General features: G+C 34.1%; 1 protein-coding gene across 1 annotated transcript; it reads left to right on the top strand.

Annotated features, from left to right (window-relative positions):
• The first annotated feature begins 14,166 nt into the window (after positions 1-14,166).
• Positions 14,167-14,794, top strand: LOC120215491 (bZIP transcription factor 44-like). The gene is made up of 2 exons (XM_039213165.1): positions 14,167-14,542; positions 14,586-14,794. The coding sequence occupies exons 1-2, from the start codon at positions 14,267-14,269 to the stop codon at positions 14,742-14,744; spliced, it is 435 nt and encodes a 144-aa protein (XP_039069096.1). The 5' UTR covers positions 14,167-14,266; the 3' UTR covers positions 14,745-14,794.
• The last annotated feature ends 2,807 nt before the right edge of the window (positions 14,795-17,601 follow it).

The raw sequence follows: 17,601 nt of genomic DNA, 5'->3' as shown, positions 1-17,601 counted from the left end.
ATACCCTCGTCATGAATTGGGTAAAAAAACCCATCTCATCTCTAGTATTATGGTAAGTGGGGTCAAAGGTCATCAAAAGTTTTCTTATAAGACTACAAGTTAGAACAACATCAATTTTTTTAATTACAGCAAGAAACGTTATAAATTAGAAGACATAAACTATACTTTGTATGCCGCTCAAGAAACGATCAGGATTCCTGAGTTACTCTAGCAGCAAGAGGATCGTTTTGTACGTCGGAATATCCAGACATGTCTCAGTTAGTGCACAAGGCACTTCATTGTTGGACGAGCGTAGATGTCCCAAGTACTCGTAGAGAGTAGGTTGGTCGGGTGAATGCTTATGATGTAGAAATTTAAGATCATACCCTAGGTAGGCTAGAGGGTTGTGTGTCTGAGATGTAGAGAAATCCTTTGTCCACACCATGATGCCTACCTCCGTATGTTTGTTTAGCTTAGCATCCATGTATGCTAATATTTATGTTTGCTAGCATGATCGTGTAGTATAGATTGGTTATTAGTGTGGCATTGAGCTCGTGAGCTCAGCGTTCGAAATGATTTTTGTGCACATGTTCTTATGAAGAGCGTTCGAGAAGCTTATCACACAGTTCACATTCCAGACTGGTCCGAATTTAGAGTATATCTTTATGTTTTCTTAGAGGGCATGTACTGTTTATGGACCTTCTTGTATTCGAGTCGTAATTCTATTTTGAAATACTCGTTGAAACAATTGGAATGTATTTTTGGGAGCTCCCCTTCATTATAAACTTGAAATGCTATATTTTTATCTTATGTCTACGTTGAATGACTTTTAACTTATGTTTTACTAGTCTTTAAAAAAAATTAGGTTAACCACATCGGTGGTCCTGTGTAACGTAATCGTCCATCGATCTGCGGATCATGTTGGATTAGGACTATGAGTCTATTAATCATAATTGTAACATTGATATGATGTATCAGTTAACTTTTAATTGAATAAAAAATAACATCAGTCATAAAATGTAATATTGTTCTTCCTAAAAGAATTTAAATATGTGTAGTTGTATTTATATTACGTGTGCATTATTAATAATTAAGTGATATTTTAAGCAGGCCATATTATTTAAAAAATTATTCAAACAAAAAAATAAAATCACATATATGAATCTACAAACTTTCTAATATATTAATTTGATTATCTTAATTTCTCCGATACTTGGATCTGTTAACAAAATTTAACACAAAAGATAAGAACAAAGCAAGAATTTTAATTTAGGAGGATAAAATATAATTAATAATAAAAAATGAATAAAATTAAAATAAATGAAAATTTAAATATTTAAATAAATATTTATTCTTGTTAAATATTAAATGAACATTTTACTTTGTTTGTTTATCATTTAGTTTATGAAACGGGTAGGAATTAATTTTATAAAAAGTTTAAATAAATATTTTTTGGAAAAGTTGAAAAAGTTTTTTTATAATCTAATAATCAAAATAAATAAAATAAAAACTGATAATATGATTTGAGACCACATCAATCATGATGGCTTGCAATGAATGATGGGTCCCGTGAAGCGTTTCCGGGATTGTGGTCCAAGTCACTAGCCAGTAGTAGATCTTAATTAGGGATTTTTGTTTCCCAACCTTTTTATTTTAAAAACTTTGGTTGAGTTGTCTATGATGAGATGCTTTCCCGATTCTCCACAACAATCAGAAACACAGAATTAATATTTGATATCGTTCACTGTATATTATTTTATATATTATTAATAAATTATATGGTAAATTACACTAGATATCATTAAATTTTATGTGTTATATTTATACAATTGAAGTTTCAACTTTATTCCTTAAAAAAAGTTTCAACTTTATCAATTATAGTATTAAATTTGTTTCTCATTTTAATTGAACTACTAGGTCGTCAAAACGTTAATATTCAAATTAAAATGACATCATTTTGGTGAGGTATCTATATCCACAGTCATAAACCATGTTGGCAATCGTCAATCATATTATCATCCTGTTAACGTTTAAATGGTTCAATGATATAATTAAACGAAAATTAAAGTTTAGTGTTATAACTGATAAAATTAAAAGTTTAGTGATGTAAACAATACAATGCTTGAAGTTTGATGGTATCTAATGTAGTTTACCATAAATATAAAATGATATTATTATAAAATTTTTAAATTTTAAATTTATAATATATTCTCATTTAATTTGCTAATAAAATATGAAATTATAGATTATCACACATCAGATATTGACCTCAAAATAAATACAAATAACTAAAATTTTAACATAAATCCAAGCTGATATTTATTTTTCTCTGTTTCAAATATTTAAATGACTCCTCCAAATGGTTTGAAATCCCACCTTTATCCCTAAAGTTCCTTCTAGATCATGCAAAGCGCCAAAGCTTGATGTCAAAAAATAAAATGTATTATAATTGTAATTATTGAAACTAATTCTATATCATATTTAAATTTATTATTTACATCATTTTAATGCTATTTCCCAAGTATTACGATAAGCGTTCTTCAACTCTCCAGGGGTGTTTAGATGGTGGAATGTGGATTTCCATGGGAATGGAATTCACATTCCTCCGTTTGGTTAGTCCGGGAATCCTATTCTGGTAATATAAGATTACTAATAGTGGATTTTTTAGGATATATTATCGGGAATGTCATTACCTCCATTTCCTTAGGTATTGTTGGATTATTAGCGTTTTGGACTAAAATGCCCTTGAATTTTTATTTTTTTTCAAAAATATATTTCTTCTGTCATTGAATAATAAAAATTTACGAAGGTTAAATTACAAATTTATCATTAAATTATTTTAGATTTACAAAAAAAATCTATAATTAAAATTTTATATGAAGTTCAAGGGTTACAATAAAATTTTACCATTTCATTAAACTTTTTTTTTATTTTTAATTTTGTAAAAAATATATAAATATTATGAATTTAAATTTTTTTTAAAGAAAAGATATAAATATTTTCCAACTTGTAATATTATACAAATATATAATAAGGACAAATTGGTTAAATATATATTCTAATAATCTTTTATTCCTTTAACCAAACACGGTAATCTTACATTCCTGTTAAGCCAACCAAACACAAAATACAACATTCCCAGTAATCCTATTCCCTAGTAATCTTACATTTCCACTGGTAATCTTACATTCTATGAACCAAACGCACTCTCAAGTACATTTCAAAAGCCCTTTATATTTTAGGGTAAACAACACGAGAGATTATAAAGAAAAACAATTTAATTTAAGTACGAAAAAAGACGTGATCAAAAATATTATAAAAGCATAATATTTTAGGTTGAACGCAACATAAAATGTTAATTTTTCTTAACATTTTTCGATTGAAAACTTTCTTTATAACTTTTTCGATTGATAACAAAAAAATATTACTTTTTACATAATATTTTCAATTCAACCTAAAATTTTAAAAAGTTAACATTTTAGGTTATATCCAACTAAAAATGTTATAACTTTTATAATATTTTCGATTGCGTCTAGTTCTTGTTGTTCCTTAACCTTAAATTAGGTTGTCATCGGGTAAAACTATCCTAAATAACATACAAGGTCCCTTAATTATAAATTCAATAATAGATACATTATTTTTCTAAAAAATATAAATAAATTATTTAATTAAAATATCATTATAAAAATGTAATTATATCTTTAAATATTATATAGAATACTAAACTGGTCTAATATAATGATAGTTTAGTACTTAAAATTTATATAATTTATTAATTTGGTCTTACTCTTAAATAATTCAATAAATTTAGTTTTTCATATTTAAAAATTTTATTATTTCAATCTTTACTCTTTTCATAAATTATCTTGCTCTTCTTCGAGAAATATTATATTTATTTTCCCGTTACTCTTAAATATAATAATGACTTATCATTAACTTGTTACTTTATGACATAAAGTAATTATGCAACTATTATTTTGATTCGACCATTTAATTTGATAGTAATAAAAAAGATTAAATTGACGAAATTTTAAATATAAATAATTAAATTTATTGAATTAAAATAAATGATAGAATATATAAATTTTAAAAATAAAAATATTATTATCAAATCACATTAGATGTATGTTTTGATTTTAACGACAAAATGTCTTGTTCCTAATAATTTTAGTGATTTATTTATAACTTTTTGAAAAATAATAACAAGTTAATTACAAGGCGATTTTTTTCGATATATCACCTTTGAACAGTATATTTCCCGATCAGGCATGGTTCATACTATATTTCTCGATCTAACACCCTTTGTAGAAAGGTGCGGCCCCTGCAACACGCTTTACGCTGATATGGCGTCACGTGGGGTAAGGCGCCCCCTACAGCGCGTCTTATGCTAACATGGTATACACGTGTATACAGGAGTATAGCGTGGTGCAGGGGCTGTGCCTTACCCCACGTGATGCCAAATCAGCGAGATGAGGCCTATCCGCAAATTCTGGCCCATATATTGCACCATAATCAGCTTCATACATTTGTGCTAGAGGGTCAATTTGTGCCACATTTGCTGGAACTTCATCCACATCATCATCATCATCGGAGTTGAATTGCGGTGATTATGGGTGAATGAATAGTCCAGTCTCAGCAACATCCGCACCAGGCTCACGAAGCGGTTATTCTGGTGGAGATGATGGTTCCACCATGCTCTCTACATTTAGGTCGAAGTGCCTACTACTTGCACGCCTTCCCCTTGAACTGGAAGGCATATCGACATTCAGATCGAAAAAGCTCGCAGTTGAATGCCTCCCCCTAGAGCTTGAAGCCATCGTGTCAAATGAAAACTGTACAGATTGTTGCGTCGATAACATCTCTATTTTAAGGTCAAAGGGATTTGCATATGAATGCCTTCCCCTTGAACTGGACACGATGTTGCCATACAGATTGTTCATCGACCCACCTCGGTACATATCGTAAGGAGTTGCTGATAAATGTCTCCCCATTATGGCATTAAAATCATTACACATTACTGTCGTCGGGCTGTCAACTTGATCAACTTGTTCAACCAGCCCATAGTGGGAGCTTAATGATTAACCCCGAACAGCATGCACTTGAATAAAATTTGCATACATCTCAATATCGGCGTCTGAATAATTACTTTAAGCTTCAACCATCATTTCAATATCATCATTATTTAAAAGTTCGAACGCTGTATAAGTTAATGGCAACAATGATGTTGGAAATCTATACTGCAACGACGACATTCTTCTACTACTTCCAACATGAATCTTCCTCGAAATCTTCGTTATCAGCTCCTCAAGAGTTATGTTTCTCTTCAATGATATTTTAACACGCTCATTCGATACGAAACCAAAGTTGGTTTCATCTTCTCGAATTTCTCTATCATAATAACAATAGCTGAAAGTCGCGCCATTCTTTAAGTTTAAAAGTGCGACAATATTATAACTGCAAAAAAATAACTGAAACAATGCTGATTAAATAAATAATATATCAACGAAAATATAACATAATAAATTTTTTACACATAAACATAAATAATTTAAATAATATAATTTTATATTATTACATGTACCGCAAAATTATTTCGACGTATATTCACGTTTTCTAATTTTACAAATACATAAATTAATTGACAACAATTAGTATAATATTTTTTCAAATAATCATAATAAACAATAAGTATAATAAAAAAATTATCACAAAATTACTTTATAACGAAAACTCGCACGAACTTCTGAATTAAATATGAGAAGATTGTTGGATTGTTGTATTAATTTTTTTCTAATCAAGAGGAGATGTGAGGAGTTACCCCGGGGAAAGGGTATTTATAGCCGGGAAAAGCTACAAGGTGTGATACCTGCACCGCACCTTACATAATTTTATCAAATAAAGCTAAGGCGCGACCCTGTTCCGCGCCTAATAATTGTGTTAAAGGTAAGGCACAACCCCTGCCCTGCGCTATACTCTTAGGTGGCCTAAGCCGCGCCCCGGGGTCGCGCTTTACACACGTGTATACCATGTCAGCATAAGGCGCGCTGCAGGGGGTGCATCTTACCCCACGTGGTGCCAAATAGCGTAAAGCGCGTTGCAGGGACCACGCCTTTCTACAAAGGGTGTTAGGTCGTGAAATATAGTCTGAACGATGCCTGATCGAGAAATATACTGTTCAACGATGATATATCGGAAAAATCGACTTAATTACAAAACCCATAATTAAGGAACTTGAGTGTAGTTTATTCTATATTATTCATATTTTTAATTACTAACTAAAACATTTTATTTTGATAAAAAAATATCATGTGTTCATGTACTATTGAAAAAATAATAATGTGACTCTTATATTATTATTTTTTAAATGTTACCATCTAACTCAGAAAATAAATATAATGTGACATTTTGATTATTTTTTTTTCGTTGATCATTACAGTACTAACGTATCAATTCACGGTACTGAAGTCGTGGTCAACTGTGTTGATATGACAATATATTTGTCATGTTTGAATTATTAATTTAGCCAATCTATCATGTCATACGTTATGTTAATATATCATTGTGTATTGTAATATTAGCACCGTATATTATCATACCATTATTATAATTATCATTGATAAGAAAATATTAGTTAAATGATAACATTTAAATTATTTTTTAAATTAAAATATCACATTAAAAAAATGGCGATTTTCCCCAAAAATCACCGGTGATCGGTATATATACCGATCTAACACCGGTCAGATTATATTTCTCGATCTAACACCCGTAGCAGTAAAGCGCGCCCCCTGAACCGCGCTATATGCTGATTTGGCGCCACGTGGATAGCGCGCCCCTGTACCGCGCTATACGTTGATTGGATTACACGTGGGGTATAGCGCGCCCCCTGCTCCGCGCTATACGCCACGTAGGGGTATAGCGCGGATCAGTAGCCGTGCTATATGCCATACCAAAATTATATTTAACGCAATCCATGATCCGCGCTATATAATAATTACATATAACGTGATGCAGGTACCGCGCCTTATATGTTTATAAATACCTCCCGTTCTCGCATCTCTCGTCACATCTCCTCGCATCTCTCCTCTCTTACAAATTAATACAACAATTCCGTCAACGAGTAATAATTCTGGCAATCTTCTTATATTTGATTTAGAAGTTCGTGTGATTTTTCGTTATAAGGTAATTTTGTTATAATTTTTTAATTATACTTATTGTTTATTATCATTATTTGAAAAAATATTATACTAATTATTTTTAATTAATTTTTATGTTTGTAAAATTGAAAAGTGGGAGCATACGTCGAAATAGTTTTGCGGTGCAGGTAATAATATAAAATTATATTATTTAAATTATTTACGTTGATGTGTAAAAAAAATTGAGTTATATTTTTGTTCATATATAATTTATTTAATCAGGTTTGTTTAAGTTATTTTTTTTGCAGATATAATATTAACGCACTTTTAAACTCAAAGAATGGCGTGACTTTCAGCTATTGTTTATTATGATGGTGAAATTCGAGAAGATGAAACCGGCGTTGTTTTCGTATCAAATGAGCATGTTAAAATATCATTCAAGAGAAGCATAACTCTTGAGGAGCTGATAACGAAGATTTCGAGGAAGATTCATGTTGGAAGTAACAGAAGAATGTCGTCGTTGCAGTACAGATTTCCAACATCATTATTGCCATTAACTGATATACCGTTCGAACTTTCGAACAATGATGATGTTCAAATGATGGTTGAAGCTCAAAGTAATTATTCAGACGCCGCTATTAAGATGTATGCACATTTTGTTCAAGTGCGTGCTGTTCGGGGTCAATCTTTAAGCTCACACTATGGGCTGGTTGAACAAGTTGACAGCCCGACTACATTAATGTGTAATGATTTTAATGCCATAATGGGGAGACATTCATCCGCAACTCCTTACGATATGTACCGAGGTAGGTCCACGAATAATATGTATGGCAACACCGCGTCCAGTTTAAGGGGAAGGTATTCATCTGCAAATTTCTTTGACCATATGGAGATGCCATCGACGCAACCATCTGTGCAGTTTCCATTTAACACAATGACTTCAAGCTCCAGGGGAGGCATTCGATTACGAGCTTTTTCGATCTCAATGTCGATATGCCTTCCAGTTCAAGGGGAAGGCATGCAAGTAGTAGTAGGTTCTTCAACCTAAATGTAGAGACCATGGAGGAACCATCATCTCTACCAGAAGAACCGCTTCATGAGCCTGGTGCGGATGGTGCTGAGACTGGACTATTCATTCACCCAAATCACCGTAATTCAACTCCGATGATGATGAAGTTCCAGGAAATGTGGCACAAACTGACCCTCCTGCACACATGTATGAAGCTGATTATGGTGCAATGTACGGGCCAGAATTTGCGGATATGCCTCATCTCGGTGACTATGGATATTACTCATCAATAAATAATGGTGAGTTATCTTTAGGCATGGAGTTTTCAAGCAAAGAAGAAGCGATGATGGCTATAAAAAATTACAATATACGTAATTCAGTTCAGTCCAGAGTCAGCCGATCGACGACCGAAAAATATGTATGCTACTGTGCCCGACGCGAAAACGGATGCAATTGGATGTTTCGTATCGAAAATGAAGAGGAAAAACAACATATGAAAACTAACAGTATACAACGGTCCTCACACATGTTGTACTGGAGGGGTCAACCAAGATCATCCCAACTTGGACTCTGAAGTGATATGCCAAGCCATCATGCCCATGGTAAAAGCAAGCTCTCATATAGCTGTTGCAGTGTTGATTTCATCTATACAATCGCAGTATGGGTACATCGTCTCCTATTAAAAAGCTTGGTTGGAAAAACAAAATGCCATTGTCAAACTTCATGGCGAATGAGATACATCTTACAACGAACTTCCAGGTTGGTTTAGGCTGGTGCGGACGTTGAATCCTAGGATAATTGTGGACTTCAAAACCTTCTATGCATACCATAATGATCGATTCTTCACGATCGATGCCAATTCTACCTGGTTTTTTGGAGTTACCCACAATGCGTTAATGCTGCCAAATACTGCAAGCCTGTGGTCCAGATCGACGGGACTTTCTTGTATGGAAAATACAAGCAAGTTTTATTATTGGCAGTTGTCCAAGATGGCAATCGCAACATTCTTCTAGTTGCTTTTTCTCTTGTCGAATGAGAATATACAAATTCTTGGGCTTTTTTCCTCCGAAATTTACGTGCACATGTTATCACGAGGGAAACAATCTGTGTCATTTCAGATCGCGGAGCTGGATCAGAGCAGTAATGGAGTCTTTGGGTCCAATGTGGCAACCACCGTTTGTCCAACATAGGTATTGTCTCCGACACATTGCTGCGAACTATCATGGAAGGTACAAGAAGAATGATGAGCGTCAATTAATTGTGCGAATGGGTAAGTGAAAGCAAGTTAGTAAGTTATACATTTTTTGATCATTTTAATTTTGCAAAGAAAGCAAGTTAGTAAGTTATACATTTTTTGATCATGTTACAAACTACTTCCTCGAACGTTTGAATCAATGCTTCAAGATTTACGGGCGAAGAACGAGGAAGGATACAATTACATCAGCCTCATCGATAAAGAAATGTGGACGAACGCATATGATGGTGGATATTGATATGGACACATGACGACCAGCTTGGCTGAGGCAATCAATTCAACCTTAAAGGGTGCACGTCACTTACCTGTAGCGACTTTGGTAAAAACTATATATTTTTGTTTGGGGGTGCTTTTTGCGAAGCTCGGGGGATAAGCTCAAACCTGGATGCAAGGCAGTCATGTCTATCACCCTAGATTAGTTGCAGATCTACAGAAAAAAATTGTTGCATCAAATGGAATATCTGTAACAAGCTTCTCAAGAAGGCATGAAATGTTTCGTGTCACAGAGTTACTGCGACCTCTTCAAGGGATTGAAGCTGTGTCGTTAAGAGTAAATCTAAGGGACAACGTGAGACTGCGGGTTTTTTCAAGCTCTGAAGTATCCATGCTCTCATGTGATAGCAGTTTGCTCGCATACACATCAAGACTATAACCATTTTGTGGATCCCGTATACCTACTATCTGAAGTTTTTAAGGTATATGAATTTGAGTTTCCCCCCATAGGTAATGACAAAGACCCTGATGAGGTTCAAGATTGGCTTCCGATTGTACCAAATCTGAGTTTATTGAGAGAGCGTGGTCGTCCAAAATCCAATCGAATTCATTACGATATGGATATTCGAGAAAGATCTAGACAAGACAGAAGATGTGGCCATTGTAGAAACCCATGACACACTAGAAAAACATGTCCACTTCTGTTGTCATCAAGTAACAATTGATGAGGAAATGATGTATTTGTTTATCAAATAATAATTCTTGTATTTTAATTTGCATTTACTTCAAGTTAATGTCATTCTATAATCCTTGATGAAGATTAAAAAATGAACACAATCATTAAATTTTATCAAACTAATAACAATTTGGTATTTAAATACAACAAACTTACAATAAGAATTAAATGGTAAATGATAACCAAATTACAATAACTGATATTAAATGGTAATAAACAAAATTAACTGAAATATATTTAAAAAAATTCCAACAAATTTAACAAAATAAAGTAAGTATTAAATGAGAAATAATAAAAAAATATAATTAAACAAAATAAAGTAAATACAAATATAATAAAAAAAATATATCGATGCCTGCGTCGCGAATGTGTTCCGCAGGGCGGTGGCTGTCGGTCTCGAGGAGGATTTCTTCGTATCACTGGTTCTGACTCCTCGTTGTCATCATCATCATCGTCGTCGTCGTCACCATCGTCATCGTCGTCGTCATCGTCCTGAGCAGGTACATTAGGTTGATGAGGAGCTGATGACGATGAAGCTCCTCCATAGAATAAGGACTCTGGAGGTGTATGACTGAATATCTCACCAGCCTGCGAAAACTGGAAAAACTCAGACATCTTGAGTGTGAAAACTGTACAGGAGGTGTCTGTGCTGCGGCCATGGGTGATGAGGCTGAACCCGCCAAATATCTAGCATATGAACCCCAAGTCGGATATTCAAACATAGACCCATAATAGCCTCCAGGAGGGGTCATCTGTGACGGTGGCGGGGTCATAAAACAGGTGAAGGCGGCAGCGGCAGCATCTGGTAATGGAAAGGCGATGACGACATCATATATGGCTGCGGTATCATATATGGATGCGGTAGTTACTGGGAAGGTCCTACTGGTACAGCTGAGGATGAACCGGAAGCACCTGCTCTCCGTCCACGAGTCGAGGGACGATGGTGCTGTGTCGGTGAACGTCTCTGTCGACGTCGTGGAAAGGTCTACCCTCGTGCATCCTCGGGAAGTAGAAACGGTTTCCCGTTACTGTTGAACCACTCATAATAATCCTCAGCATACATCAAGAAGTCATAAAAAAATGGGCTCTCTACGGGGAAGGTGCCGATGTCGATCCTCCCACAACACGACCCACCCATGATGCCTCACCAGCCAATCTGTATCTGTCTTGCCGCGTCTATCTAAGCTTGCAACTCGTCCATATTGTGAGGTGCTTCTGGAATTGGTTGAAAACAACCAAACTGCCAGAGCACGCGATCAGTGGAGTGCCACTCGACGATCGCATAACAGATCAGAGGGACCATCGCCATCCAATATCTGATGGACCCCTCAACTCAGGTGGGATCACCACCTTCACATCATCAGTATAATATGACACCTATTCAAACTAAAACAAATAATATATAAATTTTATCAAAATAATAATCTAATTATATAACTATAATCTAAAATCGATTTTTAAACATTAAAACTATGTGCCAGCCTTCTGATCGATTAGCACCCTAATTTTTTCTAAATCATTAGGTAGCTCCTGATGATTTTTCCTATCAGTAGACCACCTATTCAAGGAAAAATATTTGTTATACGTTGTATAAAATTATTAATATACAAAATCAGTTTTATAATTACCTCAGAAGTAGTGGAAATACGAATGGGTTCTTCACAACGGGACATAAAAAGGGCAATCGATACCAAGCCCAAGACTGCAGCAGCAGGAGACATCCGCCGATAGCATTACGTCTGTAGTCAGTGGCTCCACACATCTCCCTGTACAGCAAAGCCAAAACTGCCAAGCCCCAACTGAATGATCCGGCGAGACGAAAGTCAATAAGATGTCGCAACCACATGCAGTGAACTAGGTTGTGCGATTTGTCTGTCATCAGCAACCCTCCTATCAGCTGCAGTATGCATGCCCGTGCATACATCTTAACCTCATCCTCAGAGGCGTCTGCGCTCAACTCCCGAAAATTGGTATCTAACCAATTTAACGGTATCCTACCTCCATAAATTTTTCGGGACACGTCCTAAACTATCCCGACATAAAGTAGTCCAAGAACCGTAAGCTATCCCCGATATCACATCTCCATCCACCGGAAGCCCCAAGTGCATAGAAACATCCTCAAGCGTGATCGTGCACTCTCCGCACGGAAGATGGAATGTGTGGGTCTCCAGCCTCCACCGCTTTACTAAGGTAGAAATCAGGTATGGCTCTATCTTACAGTGACCCTGATATCTACCTATGTAACCGAATCCAACCTCTACTAAATACGGCAAGACACGACTGGGTATCACTAACTTAAGATTCCTAATAAAAGGATCTAATACACGGTCCTTCTCCTAAAAATAAATAATTACAAAAATTAATTCTTACTCTAATAATCATACATTAAATAAATCAACTAATTATTACTAATAATTTAAATTAAATTAAAACGTTAAAATGTTACCGTATCAGTAAAGTGTCGAGATATTTAATTCTTAATCTAATAATCATGCATTAAATAAATCAACAAATTATTACTAATAATTTAAATTAAATTAAAACGTTAAAATGTTACCGTATCAACAAAGTGTCGAGATATTTAATTCTTAATCTAATAATCATGCATTAAATAAATCAACTAAATATTACTAATAATTTAAATTAAATTAAAATGTTAAAATGTTACCGTATCAGCAAAGTGTAGAGATATATGATTTCCGTCCGAGCGAAGTAGACTGCATTCTATTATATATCTGCAAAAGAATTATATTAGTAAAATATTAAATAAAATAAATGCATAATAGTAAAAATATTATAAAATATACCTTAATAAGATAGAGTATTTGAGAGAAATTTAGAGAATTTGAGAAAATTTGGTGTGATAAAAGTGATTGAGGATAGGGTATTTATAAGGAGAATGAGGACGTAAAGGGTTGGGTATTTAGGGGTATAGCGCGCCCCCTGCACCGCGCTATACCCCACGTGTCAGATACCCAGGTATAGCGCGGATCAGGGGACGCTCTATATCCACGTGATGTCAGATCACCGTATATCGCGGGTCAGAGGGCGCGTTATACCCATGTGGCGTCAAATCAATGTATAACGCGATTCAGGGGACGAGCTTTACTGCTTCGAGTGTTAGATCAAAAAATATAATCTGATCGATATTAAATCAGAAAATATAATCTGACCATGTTAGATCGATAAATATATCGATCGCCGATAATTTATTGAAAAAATTGCCAAAAACAAATACGATGATTTGGTTGATTCTTTTTCAAAAGTCAAGGATTTCTGCTGTTTTTTTGCCTTTCATTTTTTTCATTTCTCCTTTTTCTTCTATATATTGCCTTCTCAGTTCTCTGAAAAATCTCTTCCATTTCTGCTATCTTTCTTTACCTTTTGAGATTGTCTTGTGTTTCTTTTACATCTGAACTTCTTCAATATTTTCCTTAGCTTCTCTCTCTGTTCTTTTCATATCCTTTTACTGGGTTTCTTTGCCCTTCTATGGTGGGTTTTGGTTGCAGAACTTTGAATTCTGGAGTCTATAACAAAAATCCATCGTCTACAAATTCTTTTTTTTTGCTGAGATTTTCTGTTGATGATATTTTCCTGCCAAAAAATAATAAAGTTTTATTTTTCTTGTTTCTTTCTTCTGTGTTGAGCGTGTAAATCTTGATGCTGCATAAGTTCGGATGTTGATGTTGGGGATCCATGTCTCCGGTTGTCAGTGAAATCATCCGATCAGGGTTTATGATAAACTCGTCCCTCAGACGCAGGACCCATCTCGTTCAATCTTTCTCTGTTGTTTTCCTCTACTGGTTCTATGTTTTCTCGGAATTAATTCTCTCTCGCTTTTAGTTTAGTTAAAAAAAAAACTTAACACAATTAGCGTCAGGGTCCTATATCGGCTTCTTCGAGGTTAGATTTATCCAGAATAAATAGAATAAATCCACATGGCTTCCTCCAGTGGAAAATCCATCTCCAATTCTTCAGCTTTATCTCCGCAACAACAGAAATCGGGGTCCGATCATCAAAGAAAACGGAGGAGGATGGAATCGAACCGGGAATCAGCGAGGAGATCGAGGATGAGAAAACAAAAACACTTGGATGATTTAGTGGCTCAAATAACAGAGCTGAAAAGTGATAATAACCAAATCCAGAGCAGCATCGGCTCCACCACTCAGCGCTACGTGAACGTGGAGACCCAGAACACGGTCTTGAGGGCTCAGATACGTGAACGTGGAGACCCAGAACACGGTCTTGAGGGCTCAGATGATGGAGCTGAGTCAAAGACTCGAGTCCCTAAACGAGATCCTCGACCATATCAACAGCCCCACTGTATGCAATGGGGTATATGAAGCAGAGGCCATTGAATTCAGCCCTTTCAACTTACCTTGTCTTAACCAACAAGGATGTTTTTACTTTGGTTAAGAATTACTACTTATATTATATTATTATCAATAATTAGATGCCATTTACCTTGTTTGCTGTCTTTTTCATCCTTGAAAATGTCATCTTTTATTATAGTGCCTTTTGTTGTATGCAAGTGAAAATAATTATATTCCTCTTTCTCTGTTTTTGGTCGAAAGTGGGAAATAATTGATGGTAGACAACAGGGTAAATTCATTGTATTTACCACAAAAAAACTAATCTTGTTTCAAGCTATAATACAATATTGAGCATACCGGTCATAGTCATTCTTAAAGTCAGCTCTTTTGAGCTGGCATAAATTTATGAGATGTCATACTACTTAAGCAAATAAACAATGTGTTAAGCAATGAAAGGAATAATAGGTTCGAAATCGGATCACCTCAAAGCATCACTGGGCTTCTGACAAGCATTAATGTCTGTTTGGTACGTTACAGACTCAAATCTCTTAATTTTTTTAAATTTAAGAGGTTATAAATAATAATATCTATTTTAAAATTTATTTATTTGATAAAGAATGTTTAATTGTTGGTGTTTAAACATAAAACTTTTAAAAATAATAATCATCATTTAATTATCTAAATCATTTAATTCGTACTAAAATTACTCTAAATCTAAATCATATAGTTTGATGAGTGATTAATAATTTTTTTTATGAACAAATGTAAAGTCGACATTTATTAATAGAATCCAGCCGTAAAAGACGTCAACAGTCGTACACGAGGAAACAAACAAAATAGGCAAAGAAATGAAAACAATAAAATAAAACAAAATGAAAGCCAACAAAGCAAAAGAAAATGAAAAAAATCCAGCCGACTATTCAGATCTCTGCATCTAACTAGTATTGAAACGACGAGTAGCACCACAAATACCTTCAGAAAACCAATGAACCTCTCAGTGCATGTCCATAGAATACTCAAATTCCTATGGAGGATCAAGTCACCTTATGTTGATCAAATTTTTGTCAAAACTTTTTGAAGTTTCGAAACTCTAAAATCTATTATTTTTGTAACTCTGATAAAAAAATTTGAATTTTTTTTTAATATTTTAAAACTTTGATTTTTTATCTTTTAATTTATGTGTTTTATAACTTCTATTACTTTTTAAATTTTATACTTAAGTTCTTTGTAATCTTAAAATTCTTTTTATTTTTAATATTTGTTAGTATCTTATTCTTAAAATTCTTTTTATTTTTAATATTTGTTAGTATCTTATTTTTTTTACTAACTTTAGGGTTTTTTAAATAACGTTTGAGAATATTTTGTTTTTTTCGCTAGAGTACGACTTTACTTATTATGAAATTTTCAAGTGATGAAATGTTGATACTCCGACACAATGGCCGGACTTTGCTGAACGGTAGTGCTTAATGAAGAAGAGGAAGGCAATAGGTGATAACAAATAAATGGGAAGTAATATGTTTTTTTACTAATTGTAGAAGTGAATTACAATGGATGATAATTACACTACAATGATTGGGTATTTATAACACAATAGTAACAACTTAACAAATCTAACAAATTCTTAACTAATTGCCAACTAGTATCAAACTATTAACTGTTTAACATTCACCCTACTTCTTCGACCTTATTGATGTAAAACATTTGAGTTGGCTCTTTATAAGGAAAAATGTTTTCTCTTCATTCACCATTCTTGTCATCGATAATCAAAAGTACGATGCTTCTTTTATTCTACTTTAGACGAGAATCGAAAGTGTGATGCTTCGTTCTATTCTATTAGACGAGAGAATCGAAAGTGCGATGCAATCGAAAGTGTGATGCTTCCTTCCATTCTACTTAAACGAGAATCGAAAGTGCGATGCTTCCTTATGTTTATTTTAGACGAGAATCAAAAATGCTATGCCTCCTTTCGTTCTACTTGAATTAAATGTGATGCTTTCTTCCGTTCTACTTTATTCACCTTTCTTTTATATCCTTTCTCATATTAAAAGGACATGATGAAACAAAGCCATTAACTGAGAAATGAACTCTGGGTGACCTGGCCAAGCTACTCCAGTAACCATATTTCCATCAGTGAAACAACGATCTATAAGGTCAGGTTTTAATCAAGTTGCTCATGCCAAGACCGCATTAAGCTTTACAGCGGGGCATGCAATACATTTCTTCCCCTTGAGAACGCCAGCAGCAACTAAAATCTACTGCCCATGAAAAATGGATGCAACCGATGGCTTCTCACTGTATGTTTGGTCACCTTCAAAAACATGGATAGCAGTTGGTCAGGAACCCCTAGCCTTCTTCATATATAAATTTAATTCTCATATAGATTTTTATATAATAAAACAAAAAAAATTAATTCATCATTTTACTAACTAAACAAAGTATAGCGTGCTGCCATATTAACACCATATCGGTTAAATGTAAAATTGATGTAATTAAAAAGTAGAAACAAAATTACTAATTTTAATCTAGTATAGAAACACAATGAAACACAATGAACCTTTAATAGATTTAATTTTAAGATAAACTACACATTTAGTACTTAAACTATTTGTTTTGGTCCATTTTAGTACCTAAACTTTCATTTTTTTTTCAAAATCATACCTAACATTTAGTTTTGTTTCATTTTAATATTTCATTGTTAAAAACTTAACGGACGGGCTAGCGGGACATAGGTCCGGTGGACGGACGATCAATCTGAATGGTGAACCATAGGAAAATGACGAGTTGACCAACATAGTCCAATTTCAGGCCCATCAGATGGTTGACGATGGAGATCAAAGGATGAAGAAGTTGAAGAGTTCATTGTTGATTTGGGGTGATTGAGGCTTTTTACGGTGAAACAGAGGCTAAAATCATATTCAAGGGGTCGAAAAGGTCTGGGCTAGAAAGTTTGGACTTTATCG

This window comes from Hibiscus syriacus, unplaced genomic scaffold (genome assembly GCF_006381635.1).
Source record: "Hibiscus syriacus cultivar Baekdansim isolate YM2019G1 unplaced genomic scaffold, ASM638163v2 tig00110122_pilon, whole genome shotgun sequence".
NCBI lineage: Eukaryota > Viridiplantae > Streptophyta > Magnoliopsida > Malvales > Malvaceae > Hibiscus > Hibiscus syriacus.
Note: the sequence above shows the minus strand (reverse complement) of the source record. Positions and strands in the feature narration are given on the sequence as shown.

Coding starts and splice junctions, on each gene's coding strand:
- LOC120215491 (XM_039213165.1), top strand. CDS start 14,267: ATGGCTTCCTCCAGTGGAAAATCCATCTCCAATTCTTCAGCTTTATCT. Junction 14,543..14,585: donor ACACGGTCTTGAGGGCTCAG/ATACGTGAACGT, acceptor TTGAGGGCTCAG/ATGATGGAGCTGAGTCAAAG.